The sequence below is a fragment of the Cynoglossus semilaevis genome, chromosome 20, assembly GCF_000523025.1.
Source record: "Cynoglossus semilaevis isolate Cse_v1.0 chromosome 20, Cse_v1.0, whole genome shotgun sequence".
In the NCBI taxonomy this organism is placed as follows: Eukaryota; Metazoa; Chordata; class Actinopteri; order Pleuronectiformes; family Cynoglossidae; genus Cynoglossus; species Cynoglossus semilaevis.
Window position 1 is genome coordinate 7,365,096 of NC_024326.1, and position 23,341 is coordinate 7,388,436.

At 41.5% G+C, this 23,341-nt stretch overlaps 1 protein-coding gene across 3 annotated transcripts in view; it reads left to right on the plus strand.

Moving 5' to 3' along the window:
• agap3 (ArfGAP with GTPase domain, ankyrin repeat and PH domain 3) overlaps positions 1-23,341 on the plus strand; it is a 108,897-nt gene that overhangs the window by 53,401 nt on the left and 32,155 nt on the right. For 2 of the 3 annotated variants that reach the window (XM_008334357.3, XM_025052571.1), the window contains exons 3-11: positions 748-835; positions 4,606-4,691; positions 6,770-6,911; positions 7,031-7,165; positions 9,983-10,110; positions 10,391-10,546; positions 15,377-15,460; positions 19,539-19,643; positions 21,310-21,481. In XM_008334357.3, the coding sequence (XP_008332579.1) occupies positions 748-835; positions 4,606-4,691; positions 6,770-6,911; positions 7,031-7,165; positions 9,983-10,110; positions 10,391-10,546; positions 15,377-15,460; positions 19,539-19,643; positions 21,310-21,481 (1,096 nt within the window). Of the gene's footprint in view, positions 1-747; positions 836-4,605; positions 4,692-6,769; positions 6,912-7,030; positions 7,166-9,982; positions 10,111-10,390; positions 10,547-13,209; positions 14,194-15,376; positions 15,461-19,538; positions 19,644-21,309; positions 21,482-23,341 lie in introns of those variants that run through there. The other variant, XM_008334358.3, reaches the window with a different exon arrangement.

Below are 23,341 nucleotides of genomic sequence, written 5' to 3' on the forward strand. Positions count from 1 at the left end.
CCAGACAGGCTGGCATCATCAGCACAGCCTCTAATGCATCAACCTAAAGGAACTGCTGGAGTTCCAGGTCTGGCCTGGACTCTGGGGACAGGAGTCCAGTTGCAACTGAATCGATGGTCGCTGAAGACTTTTCTCATTAGGCTCAAACCTCAAACAGCCTGCGCAGACCAATCCATCCCTTTTATTCTTTTATTTCATGACCACAAACCAGATCGAAAGCAGAGCACCTCACTGTAGGCAAACGTACAGGCAGAAATTATTTTTATTGTCGTGGTGATTTGAAAACAGACTCTAGAGGAGCACAGATGTAGAGGAGTACAGCTCGAAGAACCCAGACTATAAACATAACAGTGATTTAGGATACATTTAAGAACATAATAATAATAATTCATAAACCTGACACCTGCAACAAACATATTAAACAAGATTTCCTCTTTCTTACAGTTAAAAAAAAAAGAAAAAGCAATTTGATCTATGTACTTGACTTCATGCTGGACTTCATGGTGTGTTCAAGTAAAGTGACTTCATGAAGACACGAGTTTAACCAGCAGAAAGGGGTCATGTCAGTGAACAAGGGTACAATTTTCTGTAATCTTGAGGTCCGAGAAGTGGAAGGGACATTCTCACAAAAGTGGCCAAAATTGTTTTTAAGACACACTGTGTGACTTCAGAAATGCATTAGGCTGAGATTTGGTTGTACTTTGTGGTTGAAGTGATCATCAACTAATTTTGCTTTTGGTTCTGCAGGGCATTGTGGGAAATCTGTCCAGTGGGAAGTCTGCCTTGGTGCACCGGTACTTGACAGGCACATATGTGCAGGAGGAGTCTCCTGAAGGTAAGAACATGTTGAGTGGGTCAGGAGTTTGTCACCAACATCACGGTCCCTGCTGATGCAGCGTGTGGACTTTGGCTGCAGCAAACTGAACATCATGTCAGCGTGTTTTATAAAACACACGAATGTTGATGAGAGAAGTGAGCCTCGTGGTAGCCCAGAGACGCCAGTTCAGTGTTTTAATTAAAAAAGACGAGCATGTTGCCCCCGGTTTTAACCCCTTCACAGGAGAGTCACATCTTTCTAATTAGGAACCTGACTTTTATATAACGATCAGGCTGTTTAATAGCAATTAGAAGCTTCAGTTCGATAATTGACTTGATCTACTGAAATAAATAAATAAAGTAATATATATACAATTATAGTTTCTTAGCTATTTCATTTATATATATATGAGAAAGTTTGATATAAAGAACAGAGGATGTTAACGGCACCTGCTTTTTGTCAAATTCTAATCAAGTTTATTTTTGACAAACAAAATTTCGTTGACAGATTAAAAACAATGAAATCCATTTTGTCCTGATGAAGAAATCTAATTACCAAAGAGCGTTACCAAATTACAATATTTCGTTTGTTTGTTGTTATTGCATTTTTGGAAAGTGTAACCACTTTTCTGAAAAGTGATTTGTCATCTGGGGTGATTATTGTATACCAGAACCATCAAGATCAAGACTGTTCCATCTGTGCACCATAGGATGAATTAGAATTAAATAAATAAAATAAATTTAAATTAAAAAAAAAATCTCCTGCATCCCATCAGTTCATCCTCACAGTCTCTGGACAGGTTATAAAAATTATAAAATAATTGCACTGTCTGTATAATGAGTGAGCTTCATGTAATCAGTAAATTGATAAATACATGTAAATAATCATATCATTAAAGAATAACATTTTCTTATATCCTGATCTTGTGGTGACAGGAAATGAGCCCGTTACACAAGTACGTGAGGGATTTTTACCATCAAAAAGAAGATAATGTTAAAATGACAAAGTCTGAAAGTGAACGTCCTCTGCATAGAAACTCATAAAGATGTTGGCAAACTCTGAGGTAGCTGAAGAATGTTGAGTGTGTCTGCAGCATTTCATTTCTGTGTAATTACAGTGTGGATGAGACGTGAAGTGCATAATTAGTTTTTGGCATTTCGCTTCACCAAAGAAGGAAAATCATCACAGCTTTAATTAGTCCTTGAAAAATCAATGCTGGAAATGTGAAGCTGATTTTTGCAGTTGTAATCAAGGAGATCCAAGAAAAGAAACACACACAAAAACATGCTTCTTCAGATTGTATTTTGATGCCCTGGTACAACCTAACCGTTTCACCACTTCTGCCCATTTACCTCCGTCCTGTTTCCTGTGTATTTCGTGTCTTAGCGCTGACTTTTCCTCAGATCGCGTATGTACATTTTGCCCAGCGGAGGAAGGTTCAGGCACAGCTGAGATATTCAGTGTTTTGTTCCTGTTCCTTTTGCTATAATATCTGAAAAAAAAAAGGTACCAGGGTGTGTTGCCATGGCAACACCGGATGGAGCTCTGTCAGACTATGGCTCAGTGTCAAGGTCTGAGTCTCTTCATAAGCAGTGTGTGCTTTGCTGCGCGGTCGACGATGCCCACCGACTTACTGTCTCTCTGTGGGCCGTCTGCAGGACCAGCGGTGTCTTCTTCTACTCCGCTGAGCCTCGACAACACACGTGGGGGCTTCGTAATTAGATTCCATCTTCATTTGACTTTTTTTTTAACATTCGTTGCTCTGCTGCGTCTCTAAATTAAGACAACACCGTCCTGACAGATTACATAACAAAGATGTTTACTTCACATTCCATGGCTGTACAGACACTGGTTACACACACTCACACACACACAGTCTCCCCATAATCTGCTCCAACATATAAACTCTACACACTCACAGCTGTGATGCAGGTCTCTGTGATAAGTGTGTTTTCCTGGTCACACACAAACTGTGTAATTTCTTGTTCGTCTCTTCTCACTTTTTAAGCAGGATTTAGCGACATATAGACCAAGAGTTTCCTAAGTCCTGAGTCTCAGTCTCAGAAGCCCTGGGTTTAGTGAAGGAGAAGAGGCGGTGATGTCATCATCTCTCTCTCTATCTCTGTCTGTCTCTCTCCCTCTCTTTCTCAGTTATACAATCAACATCCACGATGACTTGAGAGCCTGTGCTAAAAGCTGTAGATTCTTCGACTGAAGCAGAGTTAATGCAGTACATGTGTGGCTCAAGTGGACATGTTCTACTCTGAATCTGACTGAATATCTTTCTGCCCGTTAAAAGGGACTGTTTTGGCCCCACAGCTGTTTTTTTATGTGAGATCTGTGCTTTTTATACGCTGGTTTACGCAGTGTAATGAGCAGGTTCTCATTATGGAGTCCTGTCATGGTTCCAACCGCCATGTTTGCCTATTTAAATTTCTGTAAAACAGCAACAGGTGTTTCATTTGCTCCTGACATCGAACTCTTTTAAGTTCAGGTTTTTAATGAGCCCAGAATTAGGCTTTTTTAAATTATTAAATCGTTTTCTTACAAAATGTTATATATATTGAGAAAATATATAATGACTAGAAGAAAAGGGCGGCAGTTTTTTTTTTTTTGTAAATTAAGTGAGCATCTCACAAAGACTTAATGGTTATTATGTAATAGTTTATGGCAAGGTTTTTGTATTTTCCTGAGAGGATTCTTTTTATAGTCGTTAATAATTTCTGTTTTATTTTTTAGACTATTGAAGCCATTCATTAATTACTTGTTGTTTTTAGTTGTCATATGTGACACGTGCACCTTCACTTATTAAATCTATTTATACTGTGATATTTTCACAGTATAAAGAACTACTATCCTTCATTGATATTCACTTTTCAAGTATTTATAAAAATAAATTCATGCTGATTTTTTTCATATTTTTTTTCATCTCCAAAAACCAAGTTTTTGTTGCCATATTTTGCTCTTTGAGACAAGTTACATATCTTGTTGCACCGGTTTCATGTTTAAAAGGAATGTTATCACTTGTTTACTTCCTAGCTAACAGGATCAACTTTAGGTTCAGGTCTTAACCAAGGACACATAGGCATGTAGACCAACAGAGTCTAGTTAGGCCACTGCAGTACACACACTCGTCTCTTCTTTATCTGCGGGCAGATTTGCTAACGGCTGAGAATGTGAATTCTGGAATCGAAAAAACATTAAGGGAAAGAAAAACCATACGGTTCCACAGCATCTGCCTCCAGTGACTCTGCCACTTCCTCAGTATCATCCTGAGGACACGCGTGACCTGAGGCGCAGCAGAAAATGAATTTTCTGCCTCTGATTTTTTATATTCCACTTTTCCTCCTCGCACTTTTAGTCTCAGTGTTGGATATGTTGCCGTTGTCTTATCATTAAAGTGAAACTGGGCTTTTTCCTGGACTGGTGGCAGTGTGGAGACGTTGGCACGGAGCTGTCTCCCCAGCAGCTGTGCATTAGACATGCTAAACGACAATTTCTCGCCCACATAATTGGCCCCAGTGAGACCTGGTTTGCTGTCAGTGTGTGATAATACCAGCAACACAGTGAGTGGGTCTAAATCAAGCAACTGCGTTTTACACTCACGCACTAATCGCCAAACTTTACAATTCAATCGACCTGTGCTATTACATCTGAGTTTGGTTTATTTTGACTAATTCTTTACAAAGAGTCTGGGATTTTTTTTTTACTTCACAATTTTATTTATTTTTTTAATGATAACATGCTGCTGACCTTGAAGTAAACCTCTGCTGCAAATGTCTTCTCAGGCGGACGCTTCAAGAAAGAAATTGTTGTGGACGGACAGAGCTACCTTCTCTTGATCCGAGACGAAGGAGGTCCTCCAGAATTGCAGGTATGAGTGTTTGTCCCCGACAAGGTCTTTCTTTGATGCTTCAAACGTTGTCAATCAGAGAACAGGTATGAGTGATGCTTCAAACGTTGTCAATCAGAGACTCTCGACAGACTCCGGTGCTGATGGGAACACGCTGGGCAACAGACCGACGCTGCTCTGCAGGAGCGTCTGCAGCAGTGTGAACCACACTCTGTGATTTTCCGGCCCAACGCACTTTGAAAGAGGCAGCAACAGATCAATAAGCGACGCTGAGCCAAAATCATTTTCCCTTTGAAAGGAACAATGCAGCACATAATTGTCCTATCAGTACGTGGACCGCGCTTCGTTTGTAAAGATGGAATTTCACCCCCAGTCTGATCCTGCTGATTACGTGTTGAGACGGTGTTTTATGATGTTTTTATTTATTTATTTAAATCAAATAATTCTATTGTTGACACATGGAGGGGGTTAGTGGTCTTGCCTTACAGCTTGAATGTCACAGGTTTGATTCCAGCTTCCCTGTGTGTGTGTGTGTGTGTTATGTGTAAACTTGGGTTCTCCAGGTACTCTGTACACTGACTTGATCATAGGTATGAATGTGTATTTCAGTTACGCTGTGATTGATGTACAAACTGACCAGGGAGTACTGTGAATGCTGGGATTGGCCTTAGCCTCCTCTCCTTCTCCCTTCACCCCCCGTGACCCTGTAAAAGTACTCCGCAGTAGTCCTCCATAGATGGTGATTTATTATTTCACTTTACTGTTCGGGCTGAACGCACAAACTCAACCTTTCAAACTCTCCAGTTTGAATTACTTTTAGACTTGAAACTAGCCGTGTATATTCAGCATCTCGGGTGAAATGGAAATGAGCTGACGGTCATTTTGTGGTTTGTTACTGACCCTACATTTTGTAGAACATGTACCTCATGATTTACTCATCAAAATAACAGTTTTCACATCTACGTGGTCAACAGTGACCAGCTGCCGACTTACTGTTGCTATAAAACTGTGGTGCCAAAGAAAACCACTTAATCCAGGTTTAACTAAAGGCTATTTCCATCCATGAGATAACCAGAAGGCTTTTATCTCCTCTAGTATTTTTTCATGAACGGACTACAATGTACAATATGTAATTTACCCCAGCACTCATTAAATAAGCAGTGTAATCAGCTAAAATAGAGCGTGTAAATGTAAAGCTAAATTAATTCGATAAGGATTCATTAAGACGTCAGTCCTGGGGAAGACGTCTCGACCAGCAGGAGGTTTCATTCACATGATTTACTGTTTGGTGTCACATGTGATTCCAGCGTGAATCTATCACAGTAGCTGCAGACGCCTGGGTCGGCGAGAGCTAAGATTTACGCTTGCATTAGTTTGCTCAGTGTGATCGGGGAATAGACGTGGTTTCAGCTCAGTTGTCGGGCTGCTGTATCATTAGTGGCATAATTAAAGGCCTCCATTATGTTCCCACTCACAGGAGGCCGAGCCCAGTTGCTGTTAGGCTTGATTTGTCCCTTTATTCCCCTTGTTGGTCAGAGTACGGTGTGAATGCAGGATGAAATAGCAGCAGATACAGGGTGATAGTTACCACCTGACTGTCACTCCTTGTATCACTCTGGGCTCCGTTAGACTCCCCTTTACAATGGAAGGTGATTGAGATTGATTTCCTCCGCCCAGGGGAGACGCGGCGCCGCCATTTGGTCGTAAAGTTTGTGCGGAGTTGATGCCTGTGACGCAGCAAATACGAAGATTCCAGGATTATAAGAGCAGTGGGAAATACAGAAAACAGATAAGGCTGGAGGAGCAGTGTTTAATCATTCACCATCAACTCACCTGGAGGGAGCAAAAACAGGCTGCTAGCATTAGTGTGGCTACACTGCCCCCCTCTGTCCATACATGTGAACTGAAATGATCATCAGTTCCAGAGAAAATATTCTGCAAAAACAGACTTGACAGTGAGTTGTTCTGTTTCTGTTTATGCTGATGTTGAAGTTTTTAGGTTTTTACATCATTAAATTTTCCACACAGCTGTTCCAATTTGCCAGAACCTCTGCTCTGTTCTGTCACCACCCAACCTCCCTGTGCTACTCTGTCCTCAGTTTGCCGCCTGGGTGGACGCGGTGGTCTTCGTCTTCAGCCTGGAGGATGAGATCAGCTTCCAGACGGTCTACAATTACTTTCTGCGTCTCAACAGCTACAGGAACACAGCTGAGGTCCCCATGGTCCTGGTCGGAACACAAGGTGTTTGTCTTCGCCAACTCTAGTTGGGTTATGTGAAGTCAAGCTGTGTAGATAATAATGATAATAATCTAAAATTCTTCTCATTTAAGTTTAGTAATTTGTTCCCACTGTTCTCTCAGATGCGATCAGTGCTGCCAACCCCAGAGTGATCGATGACTCAAGGGCCAGAAAGTTGTCAAATGACCTGAAGCGCTGCACGTACTACGAGACCTGCTCCACCTACGGCCTGAACGTGGAGAGAGTCTTCCAGGACGGTGAGGCGGAGGAATAGATAAATGGGAAAAGAGTGGGATGGAAATGTTATTTTATTTATTCTGTAAAGTTAAGTAGAAGTTTTTATTTATTTCACTGTGTTATTGGTGAATTAGGTATAAGAATATTATATTACTTAAAACAGAACATATGTTGAATTATGGGCTTTCTATCAGGATCTAAGACATTGATCATGTCTCCTTTTAAAAGAACCAGAGGGCCAGAGTTTTTCTAGACACGCGAATAAAATGAAATGAAAATTAAATTTTGATCATAATTTTTATCATTCATGCTGTTCACAGAGGCTACTATACAGTAACTGTCCATAAATGCTCAGCTCAACTAAAGCTCTGACGTAGACGTGCATTAATTCATTCATTCATTCTCTTTGTTCAGCTGCTGTGATTGGCAGTAAATCTCCGTGGAGCATTTACAGACTTGTTTAATTAATGCTGCAGCTTGTGCATTCATTTAAATTAAATTAAGTTTAATTGTCAAACACCACTGAGTTAATTTGGCAGCTGACAGTGTGATGTAAGTTTGCTCATAGATGCAGATCTGCCAACAGTTAGTGTTCAGTCGCCTTTAAATACAGAAAACGACTTTTTAATGACTGGTGAAAAAGTGGAAACTTTCAGTTTTTCCCCTGAATCTGTTACAGAGGTGATGAAAGAACCCACCGCCCTCAAGGCTGCAGCTCTGCTCAGAACTCGTACTCCCTTCACAAAACATCTGAATATGCAACGTGCACAACATCAACTGTTGCTGCACAGGCGTGTTGTCTTCCCTCTCTGTCCTAATTGCTTCCTGAAGCCCAATTTGAAGTAATTAAAAGAGAGATGGAGTGCTGGCTGTCTGGAGCCGTCGCTCCGCATCAGCTGCCCTCTTTTTGTAATTTTGCCCCGCTGCCTCAGTCAGCCTCGACGTGATGGTCCCAGCTGTCGGCACAACTTCCAATCACCTGTCTGCTAATTCATGTCACGTAGCCACGAACATCACCTCCTGTGCCTCCCGCTGCACCGAGTCTCTCCTGTGACTGTGCTGTGAATTAAATTACAGATGATTCAATGGCGTTGAGGAAATGTGGAGGTTGAAGAGTAAAAAAAAAAAAAATCTGTTTGGTTTAAAATGATACTGTAGAACTCACTGGAAATTGGACGTATCATTTGTGAACTGTTTTTTGGGGTAGTTGAAGTAGTATTTGGTCTCCACACGGAGCAGTATGTTGCTCGCTACCTGACTGGAAAACAAATAGCCTGAGGTGAAATGATAATGTTCTCATCTGGCTCTAGCCTTGAACTGGAGCTGTGCTCGCTTTAGGGAAAACAGGAATAGTGAGAATGTGAGCAGACTGAAGTCATGACTTTCATTTCCACACACGGTGTAGAAACACTGTAACTCTGCACGTACACATGTACTTTTCTCTGGGTGTAGTGACTCTTCGCTGTATGTGCTCACAGCTACAGCTAGCTGTAACCAACATGTTAGTAACACCATCCTGCAAAGGATCAATCTGTAGAAAATGAAATTGGACAAAATGAATTACAGATTGTTCACTATGTGAAGATTGCTGGTTTAAAACCCTGGCCCCAACAAGACCGTCGTTTGTCAAGCAAGCCCCCAAACTGCTCTGTCACATTACTTAAGTGCAGCGCGCCGCTCCAGTGTGTCTGGTGTTAATGGCTTAGCAGGCACAGAGTAATTTCCCCTTAGAGGTTTAATAAGTACTGGAAAAAGTGGAGTACTGACTTCAATAATTTAGAGTAGTTTTAAACAAGTTTCAGGTTGAATATCCTTAGGAGTTTCAGTCGATTCCTCTTTTCTCCAGCTTTTTCTTAATTGATTTCTTTCTGACGTGGAGCCTGTAATTCCTTTATTTTTGGATGATAGCTTAAACCTTACCTCCTCACCTGAACTGCATTGGAAATAAAGTAGGATTTCTTGCAGACTATTTTTTAAAACTTATTTTTATCAATTATTTATTATTTTATTTTTTACAACCAACCACTTATTATCTATCATTTACCCCGTTAACTCATTGTCTGACTTGTGTACTAAAGTTATTTCTATTAAAAGCTCAAATGTTGCAGGTTTTTCTTAAGCTGAATGTTTTGAAATCTTCCCCTCAGCAGCAGCAGCAGCAGCAGCAGCTGTATTTGTCATCTCCGTTAGAGTCAGCCAGTGTTTCACTCTGTTCCACCTCTGCATCAACCGTTCGGTTCTCTATGTACAAACTGTATGACCAGCATTAATATAGAGCAGCACAGGGCATCCCTGTTCAGCCCATTCATCACAGTCTGTGGAAAAAAGAGAGTTTATTTATGATAAAAGTGTCAGCCTATTTTGTTGCCACTGAGAGCACACATCATCATGTCAAATGAGAAAATATACTAGCTGTATTTATAAATAAATAACTCCTGTTGGATATCACAATCACCAGTGTACCACTAGAGGGCGCCTAAGTACCATTAGTGGTACATCTTCCAGAGTTTGAGAACAACTGGTCCAGTGGTTTTTCCGCCACTGAATGAACTACTATTCTTTTCTAATTTCAAACAGTATTTGCCGTTTTTTTAAGTTTCACTCCATTGGAAAAAAACAAAAACAAAAACAACAAGACAAACATCCTACAGTGACTCATTCATTCAGATTTCTTCCTTATCAGTTGTGTTTATCCTTCAAACTGCTGACTGGGTGGTTCCGTAGATGCTGCATGTTCAGAGGTTCTCTGAGAAAGTGTCCAAAGTACAGCTATTGTTTCTCACACATTAACCAACTGTTAATTGCCCCCCTCCCTCCCCTCCCCTTTTCTTCTGCAGTTGCACAGAAAGTCGTGGCTATGAGGAAAAAGCAGCAGCTCTCCATTGGTCCGTGCAAATCCCTCCCTAACTCCCCCAGCCATTCATCCGTCCCTGCTGCGTCTATCCCCTCTGTCCACATCAACCAGGTGAGATGGTTTCCTGCAGGACTCTCAGACACCACTGTCCTCCACACAGTCATTATGTTCACTGTGTTTGGTCCTAGTTTGATTAGACTGGTTAATGTAGTTGTTGTTGTTAATGGTACAATCTGAATTAACCTGCTTGTTGGTTGTTTCAAATCTCCCCCTCTGATTTCCAAACACCCCCCTGCTCTCTCTCTCTCTCTCTCTCTCTCTCTCTCTCCTCCTGCCTCCATTCTGCTCTGTGTTCTCGTGTTCGACCCTCTCATTCTCTCCTACTCCCCAGGCCGCCAATGGTGGGGGTGCGTTCAGCGACTACTCCTCCTCTGTTCCCTCCACCCCCAGCATAAGTCAGCGGGAGATGCGCATTGAGACCATAGCTGCCTCCAACACGCCCACGCCCATCCGCAAGCAGTCCAAGCGCCGTTCCAACATTTTCACAGTAAGTATGCGACAGCTGATGCAAAGCAACACCCACTCACACTACTAGAAGGCATGTTTGCCAAAGCACACTTTGTCCACCAGAGGGAAACAGGTAGCTTGAAATGCATCACAGCCGCCTCTCCTGCTTCCACTGCAGGTAATGAAAGCGCCTCGTTCTCACAGCACTATGGGCAAAGGTGAAAAAAAAAAAGAAAAAAAAGACTAAATAGGAAACACGACATTTCCCCAAATTCTTCCCCCAACCCTGAGAAACTATGAAATATAAGAACACTGTGGAAAACACATCCTTTCTTTTCACTTTTTTTCTTTTTTTTAATTGGACGTAGAAACTTCACATTTTGCATCAGCCTTTCCAAATCTGTGACTCTCCTTATTTATTTTTTACCTTCATTCATTTGTAGTAGAGAATTTTCCTGTGGTATTGACTTCTTCTTCTTCTTCTTATCTGGAGAAATGGCAACAACAAAATCATTTTTGAACAAGCTTCACTGAAAGTTTTCTTGGCTCTGTCATATAGTAAAACACTCCAACTCCAAAAAAAAAATCTTCTTCTATTCTGGCCCACATTTTTCCCCTATTGACCAGTAAGGTTTACTACCAAATCGGTGACCCCGACCCTTGTCTACCTGCCCGTTCTTGACCCCACGCCCCTGATGTATTTTCCCTTTGCTCTAACCAGAGGCATTTGTGTGCACTAACCACTCTAACTTCTTAAGCTTGTCTTTTATTTGGAGCTTCTGCCCTCTTCTTTTACCCAGTCTGCTTCCCTCTTTCCTCCTTTCTCTTCTCTCTCACACACCTCCTGAATTTTCTCCAGTCTCACAGAGCCAGGCCTCGGCCTCGGCCTCTCCAAGCTCAAAGAAGTCTGTAACAATCCTACCTCTGACAAGATAGTTGGTTGTTTTAATCATCCTTTCACGGAGTTTTTGGTATGTAAAAAAATTAAAAAGACAAAACCTGTTTCTTTTTCTGGAAGTTAAGTTGAGCCGCACTTTCCACATTATTTATTGACGCTCCTCAGAGCTTGTTTTAGCTTCATGAGGCCGAGTCCAAGCCTAACTCCTTACTGCTAATCACATTTGGTCCCTACCTTTAAATATCCCTCCACCTGTCCTCGTCCTCCCTTCAAATTTCCCCCTTCTCTGACTCTCGGCCTTCTCCTCATTTCTCTCTTACCCACTCCTTCCAACCTCCTCATCCATTTTCTCTTCGCCCCTTTGTTTCCTACCGCCTTCACCCTGTCACCCTTGCTGCTGTGGGAGCCGCAGCCTTTGCGGCCTCGGAGCAGTACCGGCCTTGTGCTAGTTCCCCTTGTTGTCTCCCTTCCCCCCCGCTAGGTAGTGACTAACCATGTCCACCAGAGAAATGAGCCTCTCCCCGTCCGCATCATGGAGATGCCGAAGCACGCCACCTACCCTGTGTGGGTGCCGGATTGGCAAGCCGAGCGGGAGTTTCAGCTCATGACCTTCTGAGGATCAACAAGCCCAGGGTGGGAGCAAGGGTGGGTGAGGGAGGAGGAAGCAGGCGGAAGCTGAGGAGGAGGAGGAGGAGGAAAAAGGGGGATGGAGGTTGTTCTCAGTGACACTTGAAGAGAAGAAGACTTACAATGTCACTATTTTATTTATTTTCAAAATAACAACGTGAAAAAGAGTTCCATCAGAACGAGAACTTTCTTTCCACCGACACGTGCTCACCTTTGTGTTAAAAAACTTTTTTAAAAAAAGTTCCCATTTAAGTCCTGCTGACAGCTTGCCAGTAGCCATCCATGTTTTCTGGCCAAACTCCTGTGAGAAGTTCAGTCTGTGGATTTTGGGAGATTCAGTTCAGAGAAAGCTCAGTGAAGGGAAAACTGCCTTAATGTCATCAGATAAGCTTTGGAGAATCAGGAACAGACTCTTAGTTTTAGTTTTCACACTCAGAGTGGTTGGTGGTGGTGATGCTTATTAACAGGGGAAAAAGTCCAGGTTACAGAAACACATACAGTAAAATGTTTCATCTCCACGGCACTGGCATTGGGACTCTTGAATTAAAAAGAAAAAAAAAAAGAAAAAAAGATTTATTACAAATCTAGTTCATCGGAAGAAAAGGAAAAATCCAAACACATCCTCGGCCCAACTGTGTTCTTACACAAAACCATGAAAAAATATTTAACTCGAACTCTTTACTGTAAAATCGTTTTTTAAGTATCTTATTATAACTCAAAGCTTTACTGCAGAAGTTTATGTCCTCACCTCGTCCTGTCGCCGTCTTTAACAAGTCAAGTTTACCGAACCATCATTTCAAGTCACTACTCGCCATATCTGTCTTTGACCACTAGTTGTCAGTAAAAACATCATTCTTTCCTAGTGCTTCCATGGTCAAAAACTGATCTTGTTTTTGTGGGTTTGTCCCTGGTCTTTTGGACATCTTCAGGCTGTCTGTCCCTTTTTGTGTTGAAAAAGCACAGACTTACTCTGACATTTTTATACTTAACGCCATCCCATTCCTTTATAACGATAATAAACCCATTTATTTATGTTCAACATTTCCTGTTTTTCAACTCCATGTCATTGAATTATTGCATTTGTTGCTGGATCTCCAGATATGACACAAAACGAAAACAGAAAAAAAAAAAAAAATTAAAACAATTAACCATTTGACACTGTTTTTCAATATTTGCAGATTTGTGCTTCTGTTTCCAACCTTTCTTCAACAAAAAGGGCTTTCCAACTCTCTCCGAATTAGAAGAGCATGCTGGTTAAAAACAAAAGAGTCCCCCTGCTTTGCCAATCCTGATAGAGAGGAGTTAAAGCCTGTCACTGCTTTACCCTTGCTGCGTTTTTTTGCATTTAGGGTAATGCGTAGGGCGTGCACTGTATGGAATCGGTAGGACTAAATTTGAGTCTGTGTGAGTTGCAAAAAAAAAAAAAAAACAAAGAAAAAAAAAACCACAAACAGACTGTAGGGACTCTTCTGGAAATGCCCCGTTCATCCCTCTTCCTCCCCGCGATCCTTACTCTCACTTAGACATCCCACACAAACACACACACTGTACAGTCAAGTCACTCTTGGAACTGTTATCCCAACCGCCAAACGGACACAAACGTTCCTTACATGACATCAAACTGCCTTTTTGCCATAAATGAGGACTCAAGGACTAGAGGTGCCAAGTTGTTCTTTTCTTCTTCCTTTTAAGATTTTTCTACCTTCGTTTGGGTCTGGGCTTTTGTTTTCTTTCTTCTTCTTCTTCTTCTTACCGTTTGGTTTTCATTCTATTCCTACTTTGCAGAGAGTATTTAACGTACTGAATGGAAACTGTGGTATAAATGTGTCTATCATAGAGGTATTCTAGTTTAAAGAGAGTTTATGAAGGCCTTCATAAAAATATTTGGGTAGTCTATCAGAGTTTATACATGAGCAGAGATATTTATTGCAAGTGGCCATCAAATGAAACTGGTTTGCACCGACTTGTATGAATGTAGTCAAAGTCAATATTTGTTTTCCTTTTATTTATTTATTTATTTATTTAAATTATTTAACTTTTCAGACACTTTTTTTTAACATTTCATTTGATTTCCTTTTTTTTGGTTGGGTACAGAGATTACAACCTCTTGCATTTTTCTATCATGAAGGGAAAATATAGACTGCTGTATATCTTGTATTGTATTTTATTTACAATGGTACTCTATACAAAGTACATGCATATAAGGAGTATATGAAATAATGCCTTTATTGTCCATCCTATATTTTGTGGGAACTGCAATGTTTGGGTCAATCTGTTGAATATTTTGAAGTGAACTTGTGACTTGCTTTGTATGGTGTCTGTATAGAAGCTAAAACAAGTCATCATTAAAAAATAAAATGTTGGAAAAATAACAACAAGCAGAGTTGCTTTACTTGAACTCAGAGTCTACCTCCTCTCCATCGATGACTGGACATCTCTCATGTTCTGAGTGAGACCATACACACTCATGTCTGTCTCTGCCTGTACTTCATCTCTCTGTGTGTCGGGGTGGGAATGTTTATCTTTGAAATGCCTGTTGTTTTCCTTCCAAGGTCTGATGTCTAATGAACTTTATTCCACAGGTGTCAAGTCAAACTGACGTATTTATTGAACTGTTTTCTAACAACATTGTTTCCTTTTTGATGATTCATTTGAACTGGTTTTGCAGGTCAGACGTCAGAGGAACCAACATGTCCAGATGTTTTTTTGTTTTTTTTAAATAACATAATGATTTTTGCTTTCTCTCCCATAACTTGTTATGAGTTTCAACATGTGTGCCATGCAAAATAAGTGGATTATTAGTGCAACTGTGGTTTAGACAGGGAGGTGATGAAACTGTTTGTAGCAGCAGTGGGTCTGCAGGTCCACTCAGGGCCCACTCTGGGTCACAGAGAGAAGGATCCTCTCCTCCAAAGGGTTTCAGGGCTGAGTCATGACTCAATGTGTGGTCGTCCTTGGTCTCCTCTGTGTTGAAATGTGTCCAGTGTGGTCTTGGTTTGGTCTCTTTTGTATTTTTTCTTTTTCTTTTCTTTTTGAAACTTGCACGTCAATGTTACTGCTGTATGTTCCGCTGGTCTGCTTGTCTGTTCCTTTTGAGCTTCTTTTGAGAATTTTAATTTGCAAACGTCGAGTTCTCCACAAACAAACGCACACATCAGCACACCTCACTCCTGACCCCCACTCTCTTGTTCTTGTACTTCCACACACTCATGCACCCACCCACACACACCTCAGCATACTGAACATAACACCATCCAAACCCCTCTCCCCACTGCCCAGCTCCCACTCTGTCTTGTCATGTGTGTGTCGCTTCAGTTGTTAACTGACTTTCTTGTTTTCTTGCAGTCTCGGAAAGCCAGTGAACAGGCAAAGAGCGTTGACAGTAAAACAGACAGCATAGGCAGTGGAAGGGCCATACCTATCAAACAGGTGAGCACTTCTAATCTTCTTAACAATGCGCTTTTTTCTCCACAGGTAAGACTTTCTTGAGTGTTTTTGCCTCTTTTATTGTGAGATTTGATGAGTTCATCACTATGGATTTGTGCTGTTTTATTCTCACTACCTGTATATCTTTCTGTAACCACGAGATGGCAGCATAACAAAGGAAAACGATACAAGTCATTAACAACAGATTGTTTGCACTTGAGTAAACGTTTATTTCTTCTATTGTCAGTTAAATAAGTTCAGTTTATAGTTTATTTAATTTAACTGGAATTTTAATTTTTGAGCGAGTATAATAAAAATGGTTTCTGTAATATTTTTTCATTATTTAGTCATATTCAAATTATCATTAGAATTTAAACACGTCTTATGTTACGTTGTCTTACAACAATACATCATTTTAAATAAATAATATATTTTTAATTTATTTTATACATTCTAAATTAAACAAACAAGATATTTTTAAATTGTAAATTTTCCTTTTGCTCAAAATGATCAGATTTTTAAAAAATATTAATTCAGACAAATAAATAATGATCTCAGTAAATAATAATATTAAATGGAAAATACTTTTCACATTTAATATTTTGTTACATTATTTAATTTTTTTTCACATTTCGAAATATATCCTACGTAAATCATTTTAGTTATAGATCTACATTACTGTGAGAATTCTGTATTTAATTTGATGACGCACGGTTGTTTTTTCCAGACATGTTAGGATTGAAGTGGTTCATCTACCTTGTAATCATTCATTTTATGGCAACTCGTCCGTTGTGGCGAATAAGAGTGAATTGTACATCTTCTTTCGGATTTCTTTGAAATATCAGATTGCAAAGATGATGGACACAGTGGTCACTAATGGGTCATGATTATTTGAGGGCCTTTAAAAATAGGTCACTATCCCCAGACTATCATCTCTGTCTGCAGAGAAGAGAGAGAGGGAGAGAGAGCATGTAACAGAGAGCCAGAGCTTCTTCATGCTGTTTGAAAAAGATAAATGTTGAGGCTTCGGTCGAGCAGGAATAATGGCAGTGACGTCCGAGTCTCGTTACTCAATCAGAAAATCAGGCCACGGATAAAAATTACAGTTGTAGCAGATAAATTAGTATTAATTGAAATTCTTTTTTTTTTGAGTAACAATAAAGAATTATTAAAGTATGTTGTTACGCAAATGTTCACAGGTTTTATATATAAATAATTTTATATATAGATATATATAGAATTTATAAAAAATATATATTTTAAAATACTTTTTATTTTATTTTTTAAGATTTCTATTTTTTTTTTAATCTCAGTAAATGACTTTTCAGATCAGTGCTTATTTTAACTGTAAACTGTCCTCATTTCCTGCCATCCTAAAGTCTAGGGCCAACTTAGCAACATTCTGCGAGGTAACTGATCCCCTCTGGTGGGCGGGAGGTTCTAGGGTGGTGGTGGTGGGGGGCACTGTTGTGACTAGTTGATCTCCAGCCTAGTCAAATGCACAATCAAGGAGATCAAAGTGTCAATGTGGCCTTAATTACCACTCCCCCATTACCCACTCCTCACCCCACAAGGCCAAATTACCCCAACCCCCCAGCCCACTCTCTCACTGCTCTGGTCCTCACAGACCACCACCCCTCCCACCTATTAAAACAGTGAGTGAGGATAACAATGCATTCACTGCTGTGAGCTCCTCAGCACTGAGTGCATTCCTGTCCTGTCGCTGACCACTCCCACCTTGCGGCACACACACAGAGACCCTCTCTCTGGCCCATTACAAAAGCGGGGCCTATCAGTCAGCCACAGTGACAGGATGCAGCTTCTCTGCTGCTCATCTTGACAAAAGAAGGGAGAGACGTTATCTCATCTGTGGAGATATGACAATTGTGTGGAGACAGAGCGCACGTCTGTCCACCGGCCTGTTTCCTGATGTCGGCCGGCTGAGGCTCAACGCTCTCCTCTGTCTCTCTCTCTGTGTGTGTGTGTGTGTGTAGGGACAGGACAGGGCCAAGGTAACCCTGGGATGTTATGTCACGATCTAATCCTACAGTGACACAAGACACAACAATTACTTTAAAACTAGTTCAAATCATTTACCAGGGATCCAGACGGCGTAGGTGTCGCTGATGCGTCCTGTGGACCAAATTGATCAGTGTTGGGAAAAAAAATGAGCGTGCAGCTGTAAATCTTTTCACATAAATTGTCTTCATTGATCTGCTTCACAACTCTGATAAATAAACCAAACACTGCAGTGATCGTGAGTATGGATTAATGTATGCTTGGCGGAGGCCATTCGTAACCCTGGGATGTTATGTCACGGTCTAATCCTACAGTGACACAAGACACAACAATTACTTTAAAACTAGTTCAAATCATTTACCAGGGATCCAGACGGCGTAGGTGTCGCTGATGCGTCCTGTGGACCAAATTGATCAGTGTTGGGAAAAAAAATGAGCGTGCAGCTGTAAATCTTTTCACATAAATTGTCTTCATTGATCTGCTTCACAACTCTGATAAATAAACCAAACACTGCAGTGATCGTGAGTATGGATTAATGTATGCTTGGCGGAGGCCATTCGATGAGCAGCATATGTGCTTGTAAAACATGCATTATGAAGTTGCCACAGGCCGCGTGACTGGATCATTTACTTTGTATGATTAGACCACCATTTAAAAAACACTTCACTCTTCTCTTATTGACCGAAATGAGGAGCCTGAGTCACAAGAGTCTCATTGATTGAATCTTCCTGAAAAAAAAAATGTACTCAAGTATCAGGAATTAACTGAGGCTTTCTAAAGTCAGAATTATCCAGAGATTTCTTATTATGATAGGTAATTCACACAAAATAAATTTACTGAATGAAAACAAATAATTTTTACTAAACGGATCTCCAAAAATACTCCTAAAAAGTGCAGTTAAAATATAAAATCCTTTAATTTCACAGTGCAATTTTACTCACTATTAATTGGGCTAAACATTTTTTTTATTAAGATATTAATACGTACAACATATTTTTTTTTAAAAAAGTTGAATTCTTGAAGATCACACTGAGTCACTGAGTTCTTCAGATTTTGTGAAACTTTTGTTGATACAAATGTGGTCGGCCAAAACAAACAGATCTTTGAAAATGACACAAAGACCCCAGAACTGTTTTGACCCCCCCGAACCCTCCTGAAAAAGAGTGAGGTGTCAGATTAGGATGATTGTCGGCAAACAGCCTGGTGCCTGGGTCACCAAGGGTCAACTGTTCCTGATGTGTTAATCAGGATTAAAGCCTGCAGCGGAGGCCTGGCTAGGAAAACACAAGCCCTCTAACCCCCGACTGCCATTGCTAACGCATACGCACACACAAACACACGGGCTCTGTGGCTGTAAAAGCACAAACATTGCTCAGGCTTAATCCCCTAATTAAGCGTGCCCCTCCTCACTGTTTAACCTCAGAAAGCCTCCTGGCCTGTACACTCAGCAGCACTGGGTCACCTCCAGCAGAGGAACTGCATTGTTTACCAGTGGATTAACTCCACAGATAAGGGCGACCATCTGAAAGGCCTCAGAAGATAAAGTAGAATATAATAAGAGTCAAGTGAGCTTTGAAGAGAGGAGATCACACTCCCTAATTCCAGGATTTAAAAGGTCTCTCAGAGTTCAGCGTGTTATGTGTATGAATGAGGGGAGGGGGTTTGGCAAATTGGATTGTCCCCCTTCTCTAAATGGTGTCAGGACCAGAGGAACGTGGCCAGTTTTATGGTTTCAACTAGTGATTAAATCTCTTGCCAATCCCTAAATGACAATAAACTAAAGAATGACCCTTTAAGTGCGTTTAATTACAAATTACTTATTGTCTCATTTTCTTTTTCTTGCCTGGCAATTATCACTTAGATTGTTGTTGTTTTTTTTTCCCCCTCAACTTCCTCCACAGATTGTTTTTATTTTTCTCCCTCAAACCACCACCACATGTGTGACAACAACAATAACAGTGTGTTTTTTTGTGATGGTATTTAACATCCATAATGGCTCATCTCATGCAGCACGCCGCTCTGTGAGGAGCATGTGCTCACCGTGATGCCTCGTCTCTTACAGGGAATCCTTCTGAAGCGAAGTGGCAAATCCCTCAACAAGGAGTGGAAAAAGAAATATGTCACACTGTGTGATAATGGCGTCCTCACTTACCACCCCAGTTTACATGTGAGTGTCACACCCACACGCCTTCACATTTCCTCCGCCATCGCTTTCCAGTGTCTGTTGCGCCACTGTTTGTACTGGAGGGGGTTTTAATGTCGGGCATTTGGAACCGATGGGTGTTACACTTCAGACCTCCGTCGTCCTGGACCGGATCGCCAAACAATAGCCTCGTAGTCCACATGCACCGGGGCCGTGTTGACTAACCTTGTGACTCCGAGCTTAGTATTAAAAAAGCCAGTGTCCCAGTGGTCATCTCTGACTCCCTGTGGTGTCCATCTCCAGCGCTCGGTAATGGAGACATGGCTGTGCTGCTGTGTGCCCGCTGCGCCCAGACGCCATGCTGGCTTGTATTTATAATGGTTCTCACTGCATGGCAGCAGAGCCTGACCAGCCTCCCACATTCATCTCTGTCAAAGTCCCGCTGGGCCGCTAATACCTCCTAAACACTCGGCTAGCTGGCAACACACAGCGCCGGAGCTTTGGAATGTCCATCTTTCCCTCCCAAAATTACTTTGAATCTTCCCTTTGTGCTGTAATACAGTGTCATGGAGGTTTGGACCAGTGTGAAATATGATGATCACAGCCCAGTGTCTCAGTTTCAGTGTCGGTATGCAGAGGTTTTGGCCTCGTTGCACTGACAGTTTGTTAGTGGTTTAATTTACACATAGTTATTAGCAGCAGTGCTGTGCTACAGTGATCGATGTAATTGACTGGAGACACCGTCTCCTAATCATTACGGCCGGCGCAGGTTTTCGGGGACAATCTTTGAATCTATGTATCTGTTGACTTTTGGAGAGAGGTGAAATAAGGGAACAAATGACATTAGCGGTGTAGCAGCTCAAACTCATTCTGAGCAGTGAAGTGTGGAAGGAGTAAGAAAGAGGGAGGGGGAAAAAGGTGAGAAGAGAGTTTGAGGGGAAGAAGAAAGGAAGGGAGGGAGGGAGAGAGTGAGGCAGACTGAGAGTGGAAGAGGGGAACCTTTAATTTTGCAGTCAGCCAAGCCATCCACACAATCACCTTCTGTTAATTCTATCTGCTACATCAATTAAATTGTTTGTAGAAACTAATTGAATGTGGCTTAATCACACATCTTAATAGCTTTGCACGCTTCGATCTGGCTGTTAATTCCAGCAATAAAATGAAATGAGAGCGCTCACTGGGTAATTAGCGAGGAGGCTTGGGAAAGAAATGAGTGCTTTATGGCACAGTACTAAAGCGGAGGCGCTTGTGGGGGACGGCGAAGGCCGAACTCGTCTCAATTTGGGTCTTTTTCTGCTGAGCCCAATGATTTTCACCTCGGCGTCTCGCGTTTGGGCGGTAGTCGCTTCAAACCAAATCAAATGGCCATATCGAAGGGGAATGAGACTGTTTGCATACATTAACTCTAACATCCTGCTATTTGGAGAGACAGCGTGGGCACAGGTGATGTATAATGGTTTTAAAATAATTTTTCCGCCATCACACACTCTTAGTGTAGGGGCTAAGGGGGTTGTGACTAATGAGGGTGGAAATTGAATGGTCTTTTAATCTGTTTTCCTTCCGTGATTCCTGCCTTCATGTCAGTCCACTGTGTATAATCATTTCTTGAAAAGGGGAAAGTATTTGGACTTTTGCGAAGCCCAGAATACTTACCTCTGACATGGTGTTCCTCCAACTCTACTCTATTCAGGACTACATGCAGAACGTACATGGCAAAGAGATTGACCTGCTGAGGACCACAGTGAAGGTTCCAGGGAAGCGACCGCCGAGAGCTGTGGCCACAGTTGCCCCCACTGCGAGCCCCAAAACCAATGGGCTAACCAAGGACCGCAGCAACCTGCAGCTGGGCATAGGAAACACAGGTACACAGTCGCAGTCCTGCCGCTGCACGTGATGTTTAACTATACAAACTGTGCGGTCACATGATCTGGTTTAATTCATGGCCGACTTCAAGGAATTTTCCTTCACCATAACATTAAGTCTAATTTATCTTGAACTTTGACACATATAGATTTACTTCTATTTGCAGATCATTTTGATTTGTGACATTAAGACCTATATGGCCATTAAGGAGGTGCAGGTTGTTTTTAGTAATCAGTTGAAATGTCAATACTGCAGTACTGCTTAGTATTTCATATAGTGACTCCTGGTGCTGAACATGGAAGGACAGATAGGTGAAGATGAGTATTAGTAGCACAGTATTATAATTTTTGTGTTGTACTGGAGACAGAAGAAGAGTCTGCAGCGACGATGATTATCGTGATAATTCAACGAGTCTTTCATTACTGTGCTAATTTTCTATGTGCTAGGTTTGTGATTAATCATTAGAATGTGTCCCAACAGGTTCATTATCCACTTTCATATATGTCATCAATGCAAATGATCCGCCTCATCATAAACACCAGGATATCTTAATGGTTATCTTTGAGAAATCTAGGAATTTGCTAATTATTCAACAGGGAATGAAACATTTTGGTTTAACTGCAGGTCGTCTTTGATAAACTAGGGTTGATGACAGTACGACACTGACCACAATTAGTTTTCAACATATTAAGTGTAAGAATACTCGGATCATCAGGCTGTAGTTTCTCAAACAAACCCGTTTAAAAATAGCAAACCGTCTCCCAGCACACAGTGTCAGCATATGCTGCAAAACCAGCAGGTGTAAAGAGTGGAATTCACCAATTGGATTTTGGCCGTAGGATCAGGAGTAATTAATAATAATTAGCAAAGTGATCCCCAGACAGATGAAGTCCATCCCTCCACTCTGGAGTGGGTGTTTTTTTCCCACCACACAGGCCACAGTGAGGCTGCAGAGAGTGGGTTCAATGCCAGAGACCAGTCAGCAGGGACCATTAGCACTGTCCAGACCGGTTACTGTGAAACCTGGCCAAAGTGCTGCCACCGCTGAACGGGTTAATCAGTCAAATTCCGAAAGATGTAGGAGTTTACACAGCAGAGGACGTTGGAGCGAGGTTATTTCATCTCACAGACTCTGACCTTGAGTGTTCGCTGGACGGCCGTCACCAGGGCAGACAAAGGAACGTGGAAAAACAGGCCAGGTTTTTTAGGAAAAACTGTGCCGTCTTTTATTTGATTTTCTTCTTCCATTAACATTTTATTCTCTCGCTGTCCCCGTCTTGGACCAGACTCGTCAATATCAACCTCAAGATGCTCAGTTTCCATCTATTTGTGCATCAGGGAACAATATGAGGGAGATTTGCCTTAATCTGCACTTAGGAAAAGAAAGGTTACAAATCACATCAGGTCTCTCTCCGGGTAGAGGACCCTCTTCTGATTATGCGATCGGGCTTTTGATTTCATTAGACATGCAATTGATGAAGGGAACAAAGGGGTAATTTTTTATGCACGGCATCCAAATCACAAGCCTTGTCTTTGCCTTTGGTAATTCATTCATTCCTTAGATCTAAAGACCTTTATAATCACTGGGAGAAGAGGGATAGTGACAGAGAGAAGGAGGGGCGGAGTGGATGAGGGGAGACGGGAAGATGAAGAGGAGAGGCCGGGGAGACGGTAGCGCAAATGAGAGAACGCATGCGCCCGGGAGTTTGCCGAGCAGCCAGGTTTAATTCCTTTGCTGGGTGCAGAGCGGAACCGTTTTAAATATGATCCTCCCTGTTAACACGCATCCTGCCGTGTCACCGGCGACAGATACATTGTATCAAAGTATTAATGGACCCAGTCACTTTTAATCAATCCTG